This window comes from Eulemur rufifrons, chromosome 6 (genome assembly GCF_041146395.1).
Source record: "Eulemur rufifrons isolate Redbay chromosome 6, OSU_ERuf_1, whole genome shotgun sequence".
Lineage (NCBI taxonomy): Eukaryota > Metazoa > Chordata > Mammalia > Primates > Lemuridae > Eulemur > Eulemur rufifrons.
The window spans coordinates 69,563,329-69,587,257 of NC_090988.1; the positions used below are offsets into that span (position 1 = coordinate 69,563,329).

At 43.6% G+C, this 23,929-nt stretch overlaps 1 protein-coding gene across 1 annotated transcript in view; it reads left to right on the plus strand.

The window, feature by feature from the left end:
* The window catches only part of SLC6A5 (solute carrier family 6 member 5), a 49,315-nt gene extending 33,565 nt beyond the window's left edge, over positions 1 to 15,750 (plus strand). Inside the window, exons 12-15 of the mRNA XM_069469703.1 lie at positions 433 to 532; positions 8,971 to 9,071; positions 13,190 to 13,357; positions 15,595 to 15,750. Of these exons, the coding sequence (XP_069325804.1) occupies positions 433 to 532; positions 8,971 to 9,071; positions 13,190 to 13,357; positions 15,595 to 15,750 (525 nt within the window). The remainder of the gene's footprint in view (positions 1 to 432; positions 533 to 8,970; positions 9,072 to 13,189; positions 13,358 to 15,594) is intronic.
* The last annotated feature ends 8,179 nt before the right edge of the window (positions 15,751 to 23,929 follow it).

The following is a 23,929-nucleotide window of genomic DNA, read 5'->3' on the forward strand; positions in this document are numbered from 1 at the left end:
GTAGAGCCACATGGGGATGTGTGAAAAATGCCCAGAGACACCTCAAGGTCATATGAAGGTAAATTAAATACAGATTCATGGGTGAAAATGATCATCAATTGCTGAAAGCAAAAATAAAGCAATCTGGCTGCTCTCACATACACATCTTCAGATGTTGACCTTTGCCTTTGAAGAATAAGATGTTAAATCACTTTTTAATGCTTGTTCTATTGATTAGCTCAGAGTCTGCTGGGGGACAGCTTTGCTTAAATGGCAAGGCCTGCGGTTTACATCCTGAACCAGGTGTAGGTTACTGCCACTGAGAGGAGGGGCGATGCTTTGACCCCTGTGTGCACCTGACTCTCCCCAAGTTGGGGAGGGTCGGCTGTCAGAATGAGAAGAGAGCCCAACGGTGGGCCCCATTTGATGTTGGCTGTTTCTCTCTCCTCTTAGGGTGGCATTTACATGTTCCAGCTTGTGGACACGTATGCTGCCTCCTATGCCCTCGTCATCATTGCCATTTTTGAGCTCGTGGGGATCTCCTACGTGTACGGTAAGGGAATCACCGTGCCACTGCTGAGGTAGAACTTCAGTGCTGGCAAGGCATTCGTGGCAGGCAGGTTTTCCATATTGAATAAGACAATGAAAGGATTTAATTGCAGCTATTTAGGAAACATAAAAGAGCTGCACCTTTGTTTCCAAGCTTGCCTCAGGACCACTGTGATCCAGATTTAATACAGAAATAGAAGGTGGCTGACGGTGAAACTCCTAGGAGTTGGACACCCCTTTGGCTGTTGTCTGGCACGTGACAGTTAATGCCTTGGACAATAGCCAGATAAGGGAAGAAGAGGGCCACCTTGCACGTGTGAGATTATTTCTTGGTCTTGGTAGCTGCAGTGCCCATGTGGCTTGAGGTGAGGGGTCGCTTCCTTGCTAGTCCCTGGGGACAATAGTAAGAACAGAGACCACTCCGCTCACAGATCTTTAGGAAACTTTATTATTAATAGCATCGTGGGAGACTGTGATACAATATCTCAATCTCAGATTTTCCGAGGAATAAACTTCCAGTTCTCGTACAGTTTATCCTTCCTACCATCATTAGAGCAGCCTGCATCACGTAATCAGTGGTGCCACGACCAAGAGCCACAGGAATAGAGAGCCGGCAGATGCCATCGGTGCCCTTTGCGCAGAGCTGTCTGTCCTTGGGCTTTCACCAGGGTATCTCCTGGCCCCTTGTATGCACTGCCAGTCAGTACAAGGAAGTCCTGCCTGATTTAAGGCACTACCAACTTTTTTGTGCCTGGACGTCTGCTCAGAACTGTCCGAGGCCTCCCTAACATATACAAGGCCACCATAGCAAATATCAGGAAGGTGAAAACTTCCAGGTCCGACTATCTAACTGTATTTCAAATCCCCACAGAGATAGCAACATGCTCTAAACTAAAAGGAAATGCAGGGTTCCGCTTGGAATGTAGGCTATGAGTGAGGCACAAATGTACCATCCAGAGCCCAAAGGAAGAGGTGTCCAGGCCAGAGGGGTCTGCAGAGCTCTGCTCTTTAAACTGAGGGCCCAGCAAAGCTCACCCTAACCACCAGGTATCCTTGATAGTATCCTTGTTAGCCTCCCACCCAACAGGCACTTCACAATGTCTTACTGTCCTGGACAACTTATTAAAATGAATCAAGATGTAGAAAGGAAACCTCCTATGTAAACCTCCTGGTACACCAGAAACAGGATGACATTGTAGTCAGTTTTCAGCATTAGCAGAAGGAGAATTTGTCCCAGACTGGAGATCATATCCCTACTGCAGGGAGAGTTTAGTTGCTGGCAAGAGAAGTCGGCAGGCATGCCAGCTTTCCTGATGAGATCAGAGACCAAGCTGCCAGCACATTTGGCTGATAAGACAGCCTGGACCCTGTGTGATGCTGCATTGGAGACCTGCTGCTGGGGTTAGGGTGAGGCTTCGACGTGCTGTCTACCTGAGGAGAGAGTGGCAGAAACCCAGTGAAATCCACCACAGTGAATCTTAACTTTGTGCCTAGATACAAAAATGCTTTCCAGGAGAGGCCTCCAAGGTCTTTCTTTGGCAACTCAATCCCTCGTGGGTCCACATGTGAGCTGATGTCGCCAGATGGTCTCTTGGCAAAATCAGGAAAGCACATTATTTGTAGCACTGGCCCATGTGCCAGTAGCCATCTCATTTACCTCTTTCCTTACCTGTATCCTAATTGCTAATTGCCACAAAAGGCACATTTGCATGGTTCTTTCCTGTAAAACAGAGCTGTTCAGTGTGGTTTAAAAGCAGCATTAAAACAGAAACCTTTTAATGTTAAATATTTCTGTTCTTAGAAGTTAAATAGCTTCTGCCACCCCTGGCCCCATATAAATCTGGTGGTAGATTTCTTAGTTCTGAAGAAAAAAAATAAATCCTGAGTCCTTCCATCCCTGGGATAAGCTAACTTTCCTGAGGACCAGCCAGGAAATCCTCTGGTCTCTAAGAGTAATGATGTTGGGCTGGGTTGACTCTGTGCTGGGCTCAGGTTGAACTTCTGCAGTGGGTGTGAACGTTTGATTTGGATCTGGGTGGAATTTTAAGAAGTGAATCTCAGGAAGAAATAGTTGAAATAACCTAACATAATTGTTAGTGATGCAAAGAAAAGCCTGTACAAATATGGAAATTTTATCCCAGAGTACAGTGCATTCTTTATTGAGATGATGAGACCCCAAACCAGTGCAAGGTTCATTTAAGGTAGTTGAACATGAATCTGTGAAGGGTGAAAAGGAACCTGACTCCCCTGCTGCATTCCCTTCTTGGCCACAGAATTAAAAAAGTAAGAAAATGCATTGCAGAGATTTGCGTTTTTCTTCTTGTTTCTAATAACCTCTAGATTCTAGAGGATATCATTCAAATATTTGAAATATGGTAGGTATAATTTTGAAGTTTTATCATTAGACTGAAATAGCTGATTGAAGTTCTTAAGTCAACATGCCTCAGTGGCCAGTAGCCAGGTTCGAGGTATCCAGGTTTAAAAGTGGAACTCCTTGAGTTTGGTGTAGAAGTGATCTTTTTAACAGATCTAAGTAGAGTCGCTTTGAAAGTGTTTGCATTTTCCTGGAAGACAATGTAAGGGCCTTCTGGCTGGGGGAACATGTGATTGAATGGCCACCACCAAGACCTCCTGCCTGCTAACTGCTTGGTTCTTCATTGGACATTTTCCCCAATCTCGATATGTGAAATGGTCTTGATCTGTTTTCCACATCAGTCAGTTACTTGTTTCACATTCTACGTCCTGGACTGCCTCTTTCTCCACATGCTTGTGAGAGATGTTAGGCTCACATCAGGCAAGGCCCTTAGATGATGGAGTATGTCTGTCTTCAGTTCTTGTTGCTCATCATGCTGGCTGAACTCAGCGGGGTTTTTTTTTTTTTTTTTTTTTGATCCACCACAGCATTTGAATTTTTTTTAACAAGGTTTTTTAAGCACAAAAGAAAACAAAACAAAAATTAAAACAAAAACAAAACAAAACAAAACAAAAACAGCAAAACAAAAATCCCTCCAGAGTGCAACAAATGTAAGCTTAATTTTTTCCCACATGAGCCCCCTCCCTGAGCTCCATTTTCAATTATGTTGTTGGCTGAAATGTCACTGTATACACCTCCCACTTCAGGGTGCAGGGTTCCCTAGCTCCATTTGCTGAGACTCAGTAAATATAATATTATGAATGAGAGGCTTTAGTTCATGAACAACTCACAGGGTAAATGTATGTGAGTAAATAAACAGGTATTTATTAAGTGCTTACTGTATGCCCTGTGGGCTCCTAGGAAAGTGGAGGGGGCCAGGGGTAGTTTCCCTCATTCATGGAACTTGCCAACTGGCTACCAGGGAGGAGCAAATGCACTGAAAACACTGAGAAGGTCAGTGCTAAGCTGTGCATCCCTGGGTGTGGCCCTTTTGCTGCCCAGAGATAAAGGAGGGCCAAGAGTAGTCAGGAAAACCTTGAGATGGAGGCATATCAGAGATAAAAGAATATAAAAGAAATAAACTCCGAGACTTAGGGAGTGTTAAGCTGAGTTTATTGCCAACCAAGGCAGAGAAAACCTAAGTCAACACAGAAGGTTTTGTTCTCAGGAATGGGGCCTTCACATGAACTGTCAAAGAATAACTTGGGGATTTACTTGTCCGTAGGTACACACAGAACTGGAGACATAATCTGTGGGACATGGTACCAAATGAAAATGTGGAGTCCCTTGTTAAAAAATTATTAAGAATTTCAAGATGGTGGCTGGAGAGCACTAAACAGGTGTGGCGCCCCTCTGAGCACGGGGCGCTGTGTGGCTGCACAGCTCTCATGCCAGGAAGCTGCCCCTGGCCACACTGGAGGGAGAATAGCCCCTGTGAAGTCTGTATCCAGGCAAAGTACAAGGGTGTGGTTTATAAGGGCAGAAGCCATAATGTTGCACAGGGGAAAGTGATTGGTTGGTTCAAGCAAGTCTTGACTTCCCAGTTCAGGATCTTTTGATTGTTTGGAGTTTGTTGGGGGCTGATTTCTGAGCCTCAAATCTGTTGAGTCCAGACTAGTAGGACTAGTAGCCAAGAGTTCACCACCTTTTTTCTTGCTGTTTTTCTGCTAATTCAGACTGGTCTTTAAGAAGGAACTGATCAGATCCCTTTTGAGTCCTGACTACTTGCTGTCTTAGCCCTCCAGGCTCAAGGTCATGCAGCAGGGAAGCTTCTTTCATGCGCATTCTCCAGGTTCCAGGAACAATGCCTTTATCATAAGTTAGGCCTTGAAGGCAAGATGGATTTGGATCAGTGGAAAGGTTGGAGCAGACAGGGGAAGCTGTATCAACAGAGGCCTAAGGTGAAAATAGTCATTGACTCAGAAACGGAGTCAGGTGGGGAAGTGCGTATGGGCCAGCACATGGGAGGGCTGGGGCTGGATGGGAACTGGGGTGAGGCTGGAGGGACTGGAGAGCTTGATGCAGCAGTGGGCATGGGGTAGCCAGGTTGCCCTGTGGCTCCCAGCTGGTGCCGCTGGGCTGTGTCTCCAGGGCCAGCCTGCAAGTTGGCTGAATAGACAGAGCAATCATAGGATCTGGAGCCTAGCCGGGGCAGAGGCCAGGTGTCCAGAGCCCTAGTGTGAGGCCTGGGGCAGGGAGGTGACTTTCTGGGGTCTGAACTGGCCCTGGAACCCAAGCCTTTTCTCTCTCAAGCCCAGAGCTACTCGTCTGCATCAAGCTGCCTCTTGCTGAAGTCTGAACACCTGTCATACATCCCTGCCGACAGCTTGGGGTCCAGCTCTTTGTCCCCTCGGGGAAGCTTGAGCACTTTTAATGCCATCCCCCTCCTCCCATAGGAGGCTGTCTGTGTGTCTTCCCCAGATCTAACCTTGAGCCCTGTCATAGCCCTGTGCCCATCCAGCCACATGCCCCCACCTCTTGGGGATGGGTTAGTGGACAGGAACAACTTGGCAACAGGATTGATGCTGACAATAGAAATGTTTGGAATTTTTTTTTTTTTTTTTTTTTTTTTTTAAAGAACTGAGGCCTGCTTTTGGTGTTTTGTAAAGGTTTTTGAGGGCCTTAGCTTTGATTTCTGTTTGGTTCTCTCCCCTCACTTATGCCTGGAAGGCCTAGTACCCAGAGGCTACTCATTTGAAGGTGTTTGATAAAATCTAAAGGAAACAAACAAGCAAGCAAATCCAGCAATCCTACTACTGGGTATCTAGCCAAAGGCAAAGAAGTCATTTTATAAAAAAAGATGCCTGCACCCAAACGTTTATCACAGCATAATTCACAATAGCAAAGATACGGAATCAACCTAAATGCCCGTCAACTGATGAGTGGATAAAGAAAATGTGGTATTTATATACCATGGAATACTACTCAGCCATAAAATGGAAAGAAATAATGTCTTTTGCAGGAACTTGGATGGAACTGGAGACCATTATCCTAAGTGAACTATCTCAGGAATGGAAAAACAGATACCGCATGTTCTCACTTATAAGGGGGAGATAAACAAGGGATATATATGGTCATAAAGAGCAGTAATAGACATTGGAAACTAAGAAGGGGGAGGGTAGGATGGGAGTGAGGGATAAAAATCTACCTATTTAATATAATGGACACTATTCTGGTGATGGGTGCACTGAAAGCTCTGACTTTAGCATAATACAATTTACCCACATAGTAAAAAACACTTGTACCCCCTAAATTTTTTGAAAAACCAAAAGAAAACAAAGATGGTCAGGTCAACTGCCCAAAGCATGCAGTTCTCGCCTATAGACCCATGAAAGCAATCTGGAGTCTCCCTGCATCATGGAGTGACCTCTCCAAAAAGGCCCTACGAGCTCATTTGGCCCAGTCCTCCCAATGAACCCACAGAGGCTCAGGGAAGCAGAGTGCCTTACTAAGGTCAGACATTGAATTAGAGGCAGAGCTGGAGTTTGACGCTTGGACCCCAGCTCCCAGCGCCATGCCCTTTCTGCTGTACCACATCTGTGGTTGGCCACTATCACGTTTACTTTAAAGTAGAGCAGGAAGCTCAGCTGCAGCCTGAGAAATTTTCGAGTGAGTTGAGAAAGGTTGCCTTTGGCGAATCCCAGTCACTGTTCCCAGCACAGCCTACTCTATAGTGACCCTGAGGCCTGGCTGTCCTCAGTGATGGCTACTGCCAGGGGGCCTCACAGTCGGGAGGGCTGGCTGGCTGCCTTCTGGGTTTGAGCTTGGCAGGAATAGGAGCTGAGGGCTGTGAAAGGCCTCAGGAGCCATTATTTTGATGGTGGTGGCCAGAGTGGACTTTTTGGGGTAAACTTTAACATTGAAGTATAACATACGTACGTTATAAATTAGTTTTTATTTATTTATATATTTATTTTTTGTTGGAGAGTGACAAATTATAATTGTATATATTAATATTTATGGGGTACAAAGTGATGCTATGATATATGTATACAGTGTGGAATGATTGACTCAAGCTAATTTACGTATCCATGATCTCAAATACTTAGCATTTATTTCTCCTAAGATTTTGTTCCCTTTAACCAACATCTCCTCATTCCCCCAATTCCCCAGTCTCTGGTAACCACCATTCTGTTCTATGCTTCCATGTGTTTGATTTTTTTTTTTTTAGAGTCCACACATAAGTGAGAACATGTGGTATTTGTCTTTCTGTGCCTGGCTTATTTTACTTAGCATAATGTCCTCCAGGTTCATCCATGTCACAAATGACATAATTTCTCTCTTTTTAAAGACTGAGTAGTATTCCACTGTGTACACACACTGTTTTCTTTACCCACCCATCTGCTGAGGGACATGTAGCTTCATTCCACTGAGGCTGCAGTGAACATGGTGGTGCAGATATCTTTTCAACATACTGATTTCAAATCCAGTCGTGGGATAATTGGATCCCATTACTGGGTAACTCTATTTTTAGTTTGTTGGGAAAACTCTATACTGTTTTCCACAATGGCTGTATCAATTTACATTCCCCACCAATAGTGTAATAGAGTTCTCTTTTCTCCACAAAGAGCACTATCTTGAATGTACAGCTCTATGAATTTCCACCCCCATGTAACGAGCACCGAGATCAAAATACAGAACATTATCAGGCCCATTTTTTAAGGGGCTGAGCTGAACTATTCTGTTCCCGGGAAGGAACACCATGGTCTCTGCTTTCTGCCCCAGCAAGAGATTGTCTCCTTGAATCACATCCATCCCTCCCCACTTCCACATAGCAGAGAGCAGGCGTTGAGAACACAGGACCAGGAAGGATAGGTCTAGACTGGGGAGGGGGCAGTGTCGGGGGGACACTGGTCAGGTGAAGGCAGCTGGTACAGGTGGCAGGTGGGGAGGTGGTGGCAGAAGAGGACGAGGTGGCAAGTGAAGGCAGGAGGAGGAGCACCTGGAGACTGACTTCACCTGCTCTGCGTGGAGCTCAGGGCAAAGGACCCAGAAATCCAAGGGAGCTGAGAGAGCCTGAGAACGGGAGGAGAAAGTGGCCAAGGTCTAGAAAGAAGGCCTTGATGGGAGGAGTTGGTGGTCAGCCCTTCTTGACCCGCAGGTACCCACTTTTCACATAAATGACCCTGAGGATGAAGGAGTGATGAGTATTTAAGCTGAGACTATAAGTTAGAACTGTTGACTACAAAGGAGCTTAAACTCGGGACTTTTCAGGTCTCTTTAGTGTATCAACCCCACAGTTCTGAGAAAGCCACACTTCTGATGAGCTCAGGAAAGAATGCAAGAAACTGCCCAATCCTAAAACATTTCTCAATGGCTTTTTCTTTCAAGGAGTGGTATAAAAAACCTTCCGAAACCAAGAAGGTGCAGGGGTGGTGGTTATGTAGGGCCATGAGGACAACCATCTCGTCTGCTTTTTACTTTGGCGAAGTTGATGAGTGATCTCTTAGACAGCAATCCTCTGAGTTACAACAAAGTGGGCAATAGGCACTTGGAAATTATGCTGGTTTTTGCCTGCCATTATCATCTTGCACAGAGCAAAGAAAGGACTCACTGGAAGAGAGTCCTTGGGAGGGTAGGGGACAAAAACCAGTGTACAGTGACTCTCACTCTAAATCCCAAATCTGAATTTCAGAATACACACTGCTATTGACCATAGTCTTCACTGGTTTTGCCAGAGTTGTCATTAAGCACATAAGGCTGTGCGTGTGAGGATGCCAGGCGGTGGCAGTGCTGAGACGCCTGGGCCAAGCTGGAACTGAGCTTTTTAGATGTCACCGTGGGCTAACATTTTTGAACTTCACTGCAGAGAATATTTAATATCTATTTAAATGTTCACTTTGCCCTAATCTTCCCGGCAGCGAGTCATTTGTCTGATGGTTCCCTGCATAATAGGGGTCATGTTGACACCAGGCTGGGGCCATCCCTGGCCAATGGCGCTTGAGTGAGGGGCTCTGGTGCCTGCCCTTGCCGTCACCTCGCACCCTGCCTCTGTGCCTCATACTTGGTCTCTGCTTGTCTATTTGCAGGCTTGCAAAGGTTCTGTGAAGATATAGAGATGATGATTGGATTTCAGCCTAATATTTTCTGGAAAGTCTGCTGGGCATTTGTAACCCCAACCATTCTGACTGTAAGAATTGCATGCTTTATTGTGCAGATAGCACCTTGCATGGGTATGTGGTGTTTTACATTTGAACACAATGTGTGCCTACATGTGAGCCTGGGAGCTGGTGGGGTGGGCATTATTCTTATCTTTTAGATGAGGAAACTGAGGTTCAGAGAGGTGAAAAGACTTGCCTAAAGGTGCCTAACTGGTCAGGTGCAGAGTTAAGACTCATGTACAGGTCTTTGGAGCAACCCTATGGAACATTTCCCATTATATCAGTCTGTCTTATGTACTGATAGCAGATTACAAATACAGCCAACATTTCCCATGTGCTAACCACGTTCCAGGCTCTAATCATGGCACTTTATACATATTATCTCATCTCTCCCTTACAGCAGCTCTGCAAGGTAGGCATTATAATTATCTCCATTTTACAGACGAGGAAACTGAGACCCAGAGATTATGTGACTTGCCTTGCATTGCACACCTAATAATTAGCAGTAGCCTGGATTCAAACCCAGGTAGTCTGGCTCCAGAACTCATGCTCTGAATTGCAACTTAATACAGCTGCTATATAAGTAATATAGCATTAATTAGACTTTTATTGCTTTTGAGGATTATCTTATCATCCTCAAGTGTGATGATGACATTTTGGGATCATCTTACACTCATCTTCTTAAAGATCAGAGCCCTGCATGTATCAGTAAATCTACATAGGGACTTCATGTTTTGTCACCTTTGTTATTGTGCCATAAGCTGCCAGTGACGCACAGTCAAGCACAGCAATTGGTAAAGATCTTGCCTTTCCTCTCCGTTCTGACTTGGTGTCCCATTGGCAAGGCTGGAGGAAGTTGGCTACAATTCTTGCTGGACCCAGTAGGTGGCACTAGAAACCAGATTAAGACTCCTGTTTTGCTACATGGGTACCAGTTTTTCTAAAGGGAAACAAGACAGGATATAAGTATAATTGCAAAGAAAATATTTTCTTTCTTTTCTTTTCTTTTCTTCTTTCTTTCTTTCTTCTTTTTTTTTCTTTCCTTCCTTCCTGCCTTTGTGCCTTCCTCCCTCCCTCCCTCCCTTCCTTCCTTCCTTTTTCTGTCTTTTTAAATTTTGCTGTCATAGCATGAGTTTTAATCAAAACACCTCAATTTCTTCCTGAAAGGTCGAGGAACGAGCTAAGCATTTAGCTTCCTCTGCATTGACATGGATATTGTACCGACACCCACATCTGCACCCATATTTTAGAGACTGTAGTTTGTCTGAAAATGCCCACCAGATTTGGGGCGTGAGAGTTGAAAAGGATTAAGATAGGCTTTCAGTCTCTTGAACTCAGGACTGGAACGTGTATGAAGAACTCGAATTTATGTCATTGGTGGGAAGAAAATGTCTGCCGAGTGCCTTCTGCCGACTCTCAGGCCTCTGTGTTCCCTGTGTCTGAGCTTTGCCACTTCCCCGGTTACGACTGAACATGATGCACACATGGTTTGGCTGACATCAAAGTTAAGATCTGTTCTAGAGTCTACCTTCCTTTTCCTTCTGTCCTAGAAGATATTAAGCTTCAGGGAATTTTATTATATTTTGCAGAAACATATCACATAGTAATAATCAGCACTACTATTTGCTGATGTCTGTTATGAGACAGGCACTTTCCAGATATTGTTTCTAAAGCTTACGGCCACTCTGCCTGCTGGAGGGTTCTTTCCCCATTTTACAGATGTGTGCACTGAGGCTTGGAGAGTTAAGGAACTTGCCCAAGGCCACAAGGTTTGCAGGTGGCAGAGCCAAGAATTGAATCTAGGGCTCTCTAGGCTTCAAGCCCATGCTTTAATATATTTTTAAAAACCCAGTGCTTGCACCTCCAAGTGGGAGTTTGGCCAGTTTTGGATTAAAATAGTCCTAATCTTCTTTATGAGCAGAATGTCAGGGAAGAGGAATTCTAGACACTTGCTATGTTTTTCGAGAAATTCCTCAACTGCTATACTTTTCTTGGTTTCCATTATAAAACTTAGGTCAGAAAGTTGTGGAGAGGTCCCAGCAAATATCCTGAACCAGATTCCCTTCTGTGTTTTTTGGGAGCTAAGGACAGTTAGAAGTGGTCAATTCCATCATCATCATAAAGTGATGAGTTTCTCTCCAGCACCTTCTTTGGCTATCATCAGCAAAAACTGTGGGTGGTCCTGACTCAGTAGCTAAATTATCATTTCTCATGGCCAGCCCATCCGAGGGCAGGGTTTTATCAAAGTTGACTTGGCAGAGGGAAATTTATGGCAAAGAACAAGTTTGCACAGATAAGTTTGATGTGATTTTTGTACAACTGGAAATGGATGTCAAAGGACCAAGCCCAACACTTATTTTTTGCCACTTGCCCTTCTATAAAATGGATATTTTTGGTGTGCTGGAATAGGCTACGATTATGGGTTTAAATTACTTTGCAGCCCCTGAAATGAAATTGATCATTTTTATATGTGCCTTTGTGGATTTATAGAGCTATAAATATTCTCCATGCAATTACTGTGTACATAGTCAGATCACGTTACTGAGTTATGCATGCACATAGGCAGATGTATTCCTATTTATATAGTAAATGAAATGGAGCAGCTTACCATAATTACATTAGTCCATACTTCCAATAGACTGGTTAATAAAGCTTGTAACTCTAGGGGCAAATGTTTAAAAAGGGGCCTAGAGTAGACGTCTCTTTCCATAGAAGCCTCTTTTCAACAGTTGTCTTCAGGCTCATATTGCTTGGAATTGATATATTGAATTATTGTTGCATTGAAATTGTCACTTGCCCCAGCAGCCTGGGCTTTGCAGCAATAATATAGATGCTTTACATTCCTATGGTGCTTCACGCTTTTCCAAAACACTTTCATAGATTATCTTTCCTGACATAATTCCTTCCAATCATTTTTTGGGCAGTTATTTTATGGCTTAAGATGGGAGGAGAGAGGCGGGGAGGGGGAAAGGACTTATGTGAGCAAATTGTTCTAGGCTGATGCTGCTATGGGCAGGGTTAATACAGGGAGCCGCACACTTTTCAGGGAAATTCCTCCATCTCCCCACAAAGGCTCAGCTAGACAAGTTAGAACCCTGGCTCCATCTTTTTAGCTCCCTCTGTTTTCAGCACGTGAATTCCCTTGCTCCTCTTCAGCCGCACTGGCCACGTCTTCAGAGGGGTCCTCATGGCTGTTGCCAGGCCAAGCGTGCAGTGATGGGAGATAACGGGCAGAAAATACATGTGTCGTGACCTCTCCTAAAATTGAGGGGGGGATCTTGAGTAAATACCAGACGACTGTTCCCAGAAAACCCCTGTGTTGTACACACGGAGTGAAATCTATCCATTTTATAGCAGAGAAGTCTGAGACATAAAGGTCCCTCAGCTAATTAGTGGCAGAGCCAAGATTAGCATGCCGGTCCCTGGGCTCGCGGCTCACCAGTTGGTGACGATGCCTGTTCACCTTGAGTCATTCGAGAGGGAGCTGTGCGTCCCTTCACTTTGTCCCCCCTCTTATTGTAGGACCAAGCTTCCGGCTCAGTCCCCGCTTGGGGATGGCTCTGGGTCTCACTCCGCCAGCTTTAGAGGCAGCTCCTGGATGTGGGCTATACCCCATTCAAGGGGAAAGCAAAGTAGATTCAGTTTTTAAAAAGTGAACATATATAAACTATATGGGCTTATACAGTTTAAATATATAAAATATATGGATTCATTTCTTAAACAAAAATATATAAAATATATGGATTTCTTTCTTATAACAAAACTTGATTATCCATTATGTAAAGACAACTGCTTAAAAACACCCACTGTCCTCCCTCCTACCTCTGCCCGTTGGTCGCCTTGGCGTAGATCCTTTAAGTGTGTCTCCTCGGCCCGTCTGTGTGTATTCATGGGAATGCCTCTGCATCGCTCAGCTCCCATGGGACAACAAGTGCAGGGTCAGCAGCTAAGTGTGTGTCATCTTCATCTCTTTGAAATTCAATTTCTTCATTTGAAAAATGGATTAATAATAATACTACCCTTTCATGGGCATAAAATGAGATAATAGATACAAAAGCATCACATTCATAACAGGGGTTTGATCTTGTGGAATGAATGAATAATTCATATCACCGCCCTAATACGTGTGTTTCTCTTTTCCTTCCAGTTTATTCTTTGCTTCAGCTTTTACCAGTGGGAGCCCATGACCTACGGCTCTTACCGCTACCCCAACTGGTCCATGGTGCTTGGATGGCTAATGCTGGCCTGTTCCGTTATCTGGATCCCAATTATGTTTGTGATAAAAATGCATCTGGCCCCTGGCAGATTTATTGAGGTAATTCCGTCTACTCCTTTCCCCTGCCGTCTTTTCCCAAGGGAGAGCCCCTGAAAGCTCTGTACGTTAAAAAAACAAAAGATTCGGTAAACTTATTCAAGAGGGAGACTCGGTGATTAAGTGATTACAGTTGCCGCCGTTTCTATTAAGCCCATTTTTATTATGTATTATTCCCTTAATGGACGGGCTCAGCCAATCTGCAAGTGGAGCTGTTATTATGCTATGCCTTAGTGTGGTGACAGCTCTGGGAATAAATGATCAGAGCGTCTCCTCTTTCCTGGCGTGCCCTCCTCCTCTCCCCTCATCCACAGTTTAAATCTCAGTGTTTGATTTTTAACCACACAACACATTCCTCCTTTCCCGATGTTCTTCTCTGTCCAAGCCTCCTTTCTTCCAATCATCTATTACTATTATACCTAACATTACTATAACTTCCTGTTGGGCCCGTGTTTTAGATAGTTGAGGGGTCCAAGCTTTATAAAATGTCACTATTTCTGTAGAATGTAAAGAGGGTTTCAGGTCATGGCTGGTGTGAGCTGAGACTTGTCTTTCTAGATCAGTTAATCCCTTGCTGGACCCATTTCCTACTTCTAATGCAAAGAATCTCTACCCTCACTCCAGAGTGGATGGGGAGGGGGCTGCCACTTGTGCCACCAGCGAAGTGTGGTCAGGCTTTTGTTATTTATGAGAAGTCACTTGCTCAGGGATGCCAGGAATTGCTCAGCCCTGCCTCTGTCTTGAAGATCCAGGGATCCGGCATTTTGGACTACATCAGGGCTACTTAGGGTTTGGCCCAGGGTCAAGCAGCAGCACCCTCACCAGAGAGAGCTTGTTGGAAACGCAAACGATCAGACTCCAGGCAGCTCCACTGAACCAGGATTTTGGGGAAGTAGGACCCTGGCATCTGTAGTTTAACAGGCTCTCCAGGTGACTCTGATGCACGCTCAAGTTTGAGAAGCATCGGACGAGATCAAGGTGACAGAGGGCTGTATGGGCTTTGCTCTTGGTCAGCCAGGCTGAAAAAGGAAGAGGCCTCTGGAACATCCCACTGAGGGCCCAGAAGGGAGGAGTGGGATGGGAACCCGGTGCGTGAGTGTGTACGACACAGATGTTCGTGTGGCAAGGAGGTAGATTTTGTTTTCATTGGACTAACGACGGAGACAGTGTAAAGGTGAGGTACAGCAGTCCCCTTACTGAAGCTGTATTCCAGTTTTCATCCTCAGGAAATTCTGTTTGTCATCCCCTTGAGGTAAGTGACTTCGGCCTGACCGAGCCCCAGGGATGGCTCACTTCTGCCCCAGATACCCCTCCCCCGCAACTGACCCAGAAATCTCCCTCCGTCGGAACAGAACCTGGGTTAGTCTCCGCTACTTTAGTCTTAGGCTGAAATCTTCTAAACCGATGAGTCGGCTGTATAAATTTATTATGGTTGATTTGGGACACAAAGGTTGCAAATTGATGATTAAGGAGAGATTAAACCAACGGCTCTAAGAACCGGCTTCCCTTTAATAGGTAATAAACATATAATTGTTCCCTCTTATGTAGTCGGAAATATGTTTTCTTTCCTTTTGCTAGAAAATGTTCCAGTCAAATTATGTTTTCCATAAAAATTTCAGTTGAAGGATTAGAGATCCCATTATTTTGAGCTCACCTGCAGGAACCCACGTTGCCGAACCATGTCAGAAGTATATGTTTTGTCAACAGATGATTAAAATGTTTGCTCACTCTTGGTGATGTACCTTGGGGTTACGTTTCTCCCCCTGGTCATTTATATACTTTTGGGAAATATGCTAAACAAAATCCAATTATTTTGATGTAGCAACCCACTGTTGAGACGACAGACAAAAGTGAGCCCATGTCTTTTGCAGACTGTGTTTGGCAGTGGAGAGAGAAGCTTGAGGATTCTCTTCATTTGAAGGGAAAAAAACGTATAATTAAAATCTGGGCCCTTTATCCTCTATTAATCTTGTGCAAAGCAAACAGGGAGCGTTGTAATATTGCTTGCAGAGTGATGTAAATAATTTCGAGTGAACCAAACTAAGTGTCCTCTTCATTGTCCCTGGCCTAATTAACTAATAGGGACTGATTTTCCTAACTGCCTCTCTTGGTAGGGGGCCTCTTGGCTCAAGTGGGGGCTCTGGCAAAAGTGGTCACCGGCAGTGTGGGGATGGGTGGGTCGCCTAGTGGAGGAAGGTGCATTGTGTCTGTGACTCTGTGTTTCTTTGGTTTCTTTGCAGAGGCTGAAGTTGGTGTGCTCGCCACAGCCGGACTGGGGCCCCTTCTTGGCACAGCACCGCGGGGAGCGTTACAAGAACATGATCGACCCCTTGGGAACCTCTTCCTTGGGACTCAAACTGCCAGTGAAGGATTTGGAACTGGGCGCCCAGTGCTAGTCCAGTGGTGTGGGATGGTCCAGACTTGATCCTGTGTTTCCTCTCTGCCTCCTCCTAACATTTTCCCCAGCTTTCCTCCCATTTTCTTCCTCTTTCTACCCACATCTCGGTTCACATCCATACATGAGAGTGGCTATGTAGAAAAGTAGGCCGTAGTGTCACATGTCATGGCGAAGAGCTAGACAGGGCCCTGAAGCGCTGTTTCCTGTGTCCATGGTGTCCGTGTCCGGTCGGGTTCGTCTCTGAGCACATGTTTCACCCTGCAGGGCAGATCAACTAGGTGAGCGCTGGTAGGTAGGCGTGGTTTGGTCAGTAGAGAAGTGTCCACTGTGTGTTGTCATGGGGGTGCCAGCAAGGTATCCATAGAATGGCAGAGTTGCAAGACTGCTAATTTGGACTTGCCAGCATTTAGAACCCAGCTGAGCAATGTAGTGATTACGTTCAGACACAAAAATTCAAGGCAGGGTATAGTCAGAGGGCCAGCAGTGGTCAGAAAATGTTTTGGATGTAAGACAAGGCTGGTAGATTTGGACACCACTGAGGTGGTTAAGTTTCTATTTCTGGTCGCAATTGGGCATCTGTTTCCTTCATTTGGACCAACCGTCTCAAGTGTACCATGAACTCAGATGCTTCACTCTCTGCACACTCTGAGTCTGAGTGAAGTGTTAGCTTTCTTCCCTTCGCTTTTTTTTTTAATAACTATATTTGTGAGTTTTTTTGGTTATTTCTTCCACTTCTGCACAAGAAGCCATCATATAATTTGTGCCTAATTTTGTACATTCATAGTAGAGCGCTATTTTAGTTTCTACATGACATTTAGCACCATGGTTCAATGTTATGATCCTGCATTTCTTCTCCTCTAAATGTCTTTCTATAAGCTGTAGATATGTTGTCTTTCAACCTCTGGAAAAACAAGGCTTACCCCGATTCTGTCTATATATTACATATATGGGACACACACGCTTAAAGACAGATAACTTCACAATTTTTACTCAACTTTTTCATTCACAGTAAATGCCAATTGTGGTCACAGAAATCAAAGAAATGGAGAGTATAATAGAAAGCAACCACACTATTCACTGCACTGGTAGTACATTTTAGGTCATTGTATTTACAGAAACTTTCTGATAAATACAGCTTAGGTGAGTAGCGAGTGAGCCAATTAAGACTATAGCTTTTAAGACTACATTTAGCCGATTCAATTTTAAGAGTTCCCTATTCACAGTAGTCATTACAACTGCACTCTAATGAGAGCGAATCATACGTCTGCAGAGATTGGCGAAGCCGTAACCTTTATTATCTTGTATCCTGAACATGCATATATGAAATTTTAAAAATGTGATATGTGTTCATGTAGTGTGTACTCGTAGTGGTGTTTTCTGTCCATATAAATATCTTATGAATTACTGTAGAGATGGTGAGCTTAGAATAGTATAGCCTGTTTTGTTTTTTTCTTACAGTAATAATATCTAAACCTAAAATTGTTTCCTTTAGGGGAGGCCATTTCAATCATTTTCTTATTCATTTGTCTTCATATTACAGGGTCTCAGGCAAAGTTTTCAGTTCAAATCTTGTACATTGACGTGACATTTTCATCCTGTTTAACAGCAATGAAACCCAACAACAGACCTTAATGTAACATTTGAGAAAGTGACTTCATTTGTGAAAAAAAAAAAAAACAAAAAAACAAAAGTCTCTCCTCATTTTACTGAGCTCTCCCTTTTCTAAGGCAAAGATCATTGCCATTTGCCAACGCTGATGTGAACTTCCAGTTTTCAAGATTAGCTTGTGAAAGGTTTTAGAAAAGGAAACAAAGATGGGTTTTGAACTTTAGGTTTGCATGTCTTTTGTCTGCAGTGTATGGGTTGTTCGTCCTCCTCTTTGTTCTCCTTTTTTCCCTGTCCCCCAAAGCTAGAACTTGCTAGAACCTATCCCAGAGACTAAACCCTGAGCTTCCCCTGAACTTAGCTTTAGGAAGCTGAGCTATAGTCTCACCTGTCCCAGTGTTTCCCATCGTGACCTGTCTGCCATTAACACAGGTTTCTCCAAGAAAGCCATCCTGATGAGAAAAGCCCCCATTACTGTGGCAGATGTCGCAAAAGGGTACTGAAAATTAGCCTCTCCAGTGGCTGCGGAGTGAGAGAGGCGGGGAGGAATAATTTAGGCCTGAAAATTATCCGCAGCCTTTCCAATCTGAAGGTTGAAGAAAAGAGCTTAAATCAATTAGCATTCTCTCCCGGGACTAGTATGTTTGTGTCGGGATGAGTGGTTTTTGGCTTTCCTCTCTCCTCTTGGCTAAAACTCGAGTCTGATGCTGGCCACCAACCCAATTTCTGCTAATTATTGCTGTTGTGATTAAAAGAAGTGGGAGGAGACCCCATGGATGCTGCCAGGTTTGTTTTGTACAAACTTAATTGTAAGAATGGAGATCTTCTCACTAGCTGGCGTGTTTTGTGTCTGGGGGGATCTACGTTTGTGTTAATTAGGATTTGTCCGAGTAAGACTTAGTAGGTGCTCCCTGAGCAGCTGTTTTTTTTTTTTTTTTTTAATTCCCTTTCCCTGCAATTTCCAAGTAGTATAAAATTTACTTAAAGGGATACACTCAGGTGAAAGGTTCCAAACTTACCTGGAAATGGTTACCTTGTAGAATGAGTCCTGTCCATTTCTACAGCCATGTTCAACTCTGAGGCTTTCCCTGGCAGGGGTACATTCGTTCAGTGTCGAGCTGTTCCCAGTCATCGTGTATGCCATGCTACGCCTCCCGTGGATTTAGCTGGGATGCTGAGAGCTGAGATGCATACGACCAGATGGATTGTTTCCATGCTATTAAAATGCACAGGCAATTAGAAGAAAAACAATGAATGAATAAAAGTAAAATAAATAGCATTGTCATATACTGCCACCTGAGGGTTTCCCTTCAAACTGGGGAAGAAACTGAGTTGCTGGTTCCCTGTGCAGAATGGTGGGGCATTTTTTACTTGTGAGATTATTTCATAACACCAACAAATGCCAGAAACTCATTCAGAGAAAAAAAAAAAGCCATATGTGAAAAACAGTAACCCTGTAATATCCTTAAAAGAGAAAAAAATGTATATTTCTTAACACTTGGTGTTGTGGCTTCTTATGCAAATGTTTGTCTTGCATAGTAGTAACTTTAATTCTCCTTAGGGCTGTGTTTGTCATGTACAAGTGTGTCTAATTCTGGTCTTCTGTTGTTGTTTCTTTTTCCTTTATATTTATTTATTGCATGGAGTCTGTGGTCAGTGCTAAATCTTGATGACCTCAATGTCTTTAAATTTCCAATGTCTTTTTAATATGTAAAAGTTGTAATCAACTTGTATTTTAGTGAGCAGCACTTTAACAATAATGACCTTTAAATAGATAAGATTTGGGTTGTCTGTATGCTAATATTGCATTGGAGTTGAGTTTTCCTTTAATTAAGTTCTTATTGTCATCTACGTGTTGCTCAGTGCTTCCTGTCCTTTACAACAGCATGGTTTTCCCATGACTGAAAGTAAGATTTTCTTCCCTCTTTGTTCCTTTGGCTGCAGGTGATTGTCCTCTTCCTAGAGGCTGGCACAATGACTGTGATGACAAGGTCATACTGCTATTGTTGTGCCTGGATTTGGGTTCGCAACATGTTTCTTTGAGGCAGGGGACTCGAGAGAGGACATGCTGTGTGGCATGCAGGTTGTCTTGTAGAGACAAAAGGCTAAGAGATGAACATGTCCTTCTCTTTCACAGTGGGTGTCACATAGAAAGCTAGGTTGGGGGCAAAAACCAAGTAATTTGGTCTGGATTCCTATTTTCCCACTAGGATTTGTAAAAGTGAAGCTTCCTGTCTTTTCCAGAGTTTGCATCAATTGTCCTGAAAGGCCAGGTAATTTTGAAATGTGGTCTCTGCTCAGGTCGCCTCTGAGCAGCCTGCAGCCAAAGAGAAAGTGTTTTCAGATTGGGTATGCATCACCTCTGAAAAGCAAGCAGTGGTTTGAGTTGCCTGCCATGGATTAAATACATCTTCAGGTAACCATTTGCCTTATAGGTGTATTTTATTGTTAGGATGATACTTAGTAATTGACTAAAAATTGTTTTGTCTCTCATTTGTTAGTCTTTTTTTGCACTTTATTATGGACCTATCAAGGAATAGGTTAATTCTTACATTGTGTACTTAGCTAATGTCCTAAATGCTGGCATCTTATGTGGGTATTGTTGCCCATGAATAAATATATGTTCCCTAATCAGGTCCTTATATTTTTTCATTAACTGTACATGAAGAAAATATGTTACAAATGATGCATCATATATATATCTTATAGAGTACATATTATATAATGTGTATTATTCATTTAAGAAGTCATTATTCTTGAGGCCCTACCTCAAATTTTGTATTTATGTGTACAAATGCAATTTATTGTATTATATATTTGCCTATTATATACTGATATAAATTAGAATTTATCCTAATAATGTATGAGTTCACGAAACCCTAAATAAATGTCGGTGTTTAAAACCTAACAATCACAGTATTGTGTCTGTTCCAAACCCATTACCCACCAGCTTGCTTTCTTAACAAATGGCCCTCAGGTATCCCCGAGATTGATCTGTTTTATTGTGAGAAACCTGGAAGAGCCATGGAAAACTGCCCTCCTGGGAAAATGAGATATTGTGCTGCTGTGGAAACAAGTATCAATTAAGTTATTATCTTCTTAACCATCAGAATGCACTACTGTTTGCTGAATTATTAATTACCTTCATGGGTGGGGAGATAGAGAGATTGAGGCGGGGAGGAGAAAGGAAGAGAGAGAGAAAGAGAGAATCTGAGGAGATCTAACATCTGGACAGAGGGACTGGATAAGTTACATCCTGTGTGTGCTTTAATGATCATTTTGTCAGTCTTCAGGAAATATTTATGTAGTTCCTACATTGCGCTAGGCTCCAGGCAAAACTGAATAAAACGGTCCCAGATTATCAAGGAACTCAGAGCCTAGAAGAAGGACTACCCATATTACACAAACAAACAAATAAATACTAAACAAATGCTATTCTTTTCCTTTTGAGTGGGTAGAGCCCCCAGGTTCCCTGCCCAGAGATGGGGCCCCTGAGATCCTCCATCATGGTCTCTCCTGTCTGATCATGTTAACCCAGAAGCTTTGACTTTGTTCTCCTTAAATGAGCATAACACGCTCATGCTCTACCTCCGTCCTCAGCTTCAGTGTTGAAAGGCTACGGGGATGATCTGCCCCACCCCTCAGTGGGAAAAGAACTGCCTTCTTTTCAAGCTGATGTGGAAATGCACATGCCAAGAACACAGGTGTCCAGCCTGCAGTCACGCTCCAGCCTGGGAAAGGTATGGTAATGAGATCTACACGTACACTCAGGACTAGCCATAAACCTGCACTGCAGCAGCTGCACAGAGCAGCAAACACCAAACTCAGTGTAATGTCTTGTCTTCCCAGCGATGATGCTCCTGCAAGGGCAGGAATTTCACTCTGTGGGATCAGAGCTTGGTGCTAGCTCATCACCCTCTCTCTCCTTCCTGAGATTCCTTTGCTTATTGCATGTGTGTATTTTAACTTTTATTTTGAAAATTCTAAGGCATACGTAAAATTGGAGAGAATAGAATAATGAACTCCCATGTCCACATCACCCATTTCCAACTATTATCGACTCATGTCCAAGTTTATTTCATTGATCCCTGTCCCCATCCTGAAACTCTACTTCCTTGGAGCATTTCAAAGCAGATCCCAGATACCATGGAATTTCAGTTGCAAATGCTCTGTTGTGGTTTTATAACCCTTCTAAATAAATAGTCTTTCCCTAGATGAGGATAAGGAAAAATGTGAGAAGCTTAGAGTTCACACATCCATGGCAAAACCAAGCTACTCTGGGCTGTTTGAAAGAAGAAGTACAGGATCTGTCTGGAAGGAGTTTAATGTGATCTCTGCTCTGAGAACTAGCCTGGCTTCCTCCAGCCAATCATTCATCTTGTCTGCAATTGTTTGGCAACTATCCCTCCCCTGGGACTTTGCTGTTATTTTCGTAGGCAGCTTACTCCTGCTCCCTTGGATCATTCTCCTTTGTCCACACTTCCTACCCCCTTTCTCTAGGTGTCTCTCCTGCAACCAGAGATTCAGAATCTCATAGCTGCAAGACAGAACTCCAAGATCACTTATTTCAGTATATCAGCAACATGAATTCTTCCACGACAGTCTGTTTTGTGGAATTGGCTTTACGAAGAGATGCATGTGGGATGAGTTGTAGCTGTCTAAAAGATTCACTGTAAGGATCCTTTGCAATAGAAAACTCCCCGAGTGCCTTTAAAATGGCTCAACTTTACAAAAATTGGATTTAAATCTCTGATATACATATTCTACTGTGTGATTTGGGCCACTTCTTTCTTGCCTTTTATTGTAATTTGTCATTTTATGATCATTTTGCTATCTAGTGGTCCCCAACCTTTTTGGCTCCAGGGACTGTTTTCATGGAAGACATTTTTTCCCGGGACTAGGGGCGGGAGGATAGTTTCAGATGATTCAAGCACACCACATTTATTGTGCCTTTATTTCTGTTATTATTACACTGTAATAAAAAATGAAATAATTACACAACTCACCATAGGTTGGGGACCCCTGAGCCCATCCCCATTCCCTTTTCCAGGAAACTTCTTCCTATAGAAAACTGGGAGGGTTAGGAGAAAATAATGGCTGAAGTATAGTGCAGATCAACATTGAAACAGAATCACAGTTTCACCATTCATTGATTCATTCCCTCATTTATTTTTATACAATGTCTTAATTATGTATATGTTTCTAGAACCTAACAGTTTGTGGCATAGAGTAGATACTCCATAAATGCATTTTTAAAAGTTGAATGAGCAGATATTAAGTATTGGCTCTGTAGAAGGAACAGAGCTCAGTGTTACTATAGTGTTCAAGGAAAACATGAGTCAGACTAGATCTCTTCCTCCAGGTCTCTCAGCGCGTGTGGGTACTTAAGACATAACACACACGTTGCCATAACATGCAGTGGAAAGTACCAAGTGCCACCAAAGGGGAGCAGAAGAAGACATTCCTTCTGGATGAGAGCACTCTGCAGCACTTCATAAAGTAGAGCATTGGTACCATCAGGAAGGTATCAGGATGGGCTTTCCAGGTGGATGAATGTAAGGAAGTGACCACAGGGAGGTAGAACAGGCAAGCATGGGTGATGAAAAAGTTTGGAAAGTGTAGTATATGCTGACGTGAAGTGAGAATTGAGGCTGAAAGTGGTTAGGACTTGACAGTCGAGTGCCTTTGGTGCCAACAGGAGTTCAGACATGAAGTGACAGGCCACAGAGAGCCACGAAGGTTACTGAATAGCGGAGAGGTATTTCCTGCCCAGGCAGCTATGATGCCAGACACAAAGCACCCTCCTTGGGTCAAGTGCCAGCTCTGTCCCTTATTAACATTGGAATGATTATACCTATCTCACATAGCTGATATGTCGATTAAATTAAAATTTGTAGGTGAGATTGTTTTCTAAACAGTAATACCCCACTAAACGTTGGAGATTTACTGTTAGAGTCGGATCTGTATGTTTGGAAAATTAACCCAGTTGCATGTCGAGGATGGACTGGAGTGGAGGAGAGAGCTGAGGCTAGAACTGGTTTGACTGGGTGAGAAACCAGCTTTCTGAAACCATTTGGCGTGAATTTCAAGACACCAGGTCACACATGTAAGGGTCTTTTGGTGGTGAATCTCCTTTCTGACTCCTGTGACTGGCACCATTGAGGTTTGTATTTAAAAATTTGAGCAATCAGCATGGACATGACACCAACCAACAGGAGAGGTCTGGCAGTGAGGCCGAGCGGAGCACCATGCTGGTGACTCTCGTCCACCAGGTGTTGTCATGTGAGTTTCCGGATCATGGCAAAGTCGGGGAGTCTAGGAGAGATGCTGCGGCTTGTGGGGTCTTTGACGTGGGCTCAGGGGCCTCAGGATAGCCTGGATATTTTGGTCCCATAACTTGATTCTTCTTACCTTCTCCTTGCAATCAGGAAACAGTGGCTGAGGGATTCTGTGATTATGGGGGATACTCATTCACACAATTTGCTTCCAGGCTTCCTGCCATCTCTGTCACGTGGCCCTCACTGCTGGTATTCAGGAAGGATGTATAGAGAGAGGTTTGGGCCCTACCTACC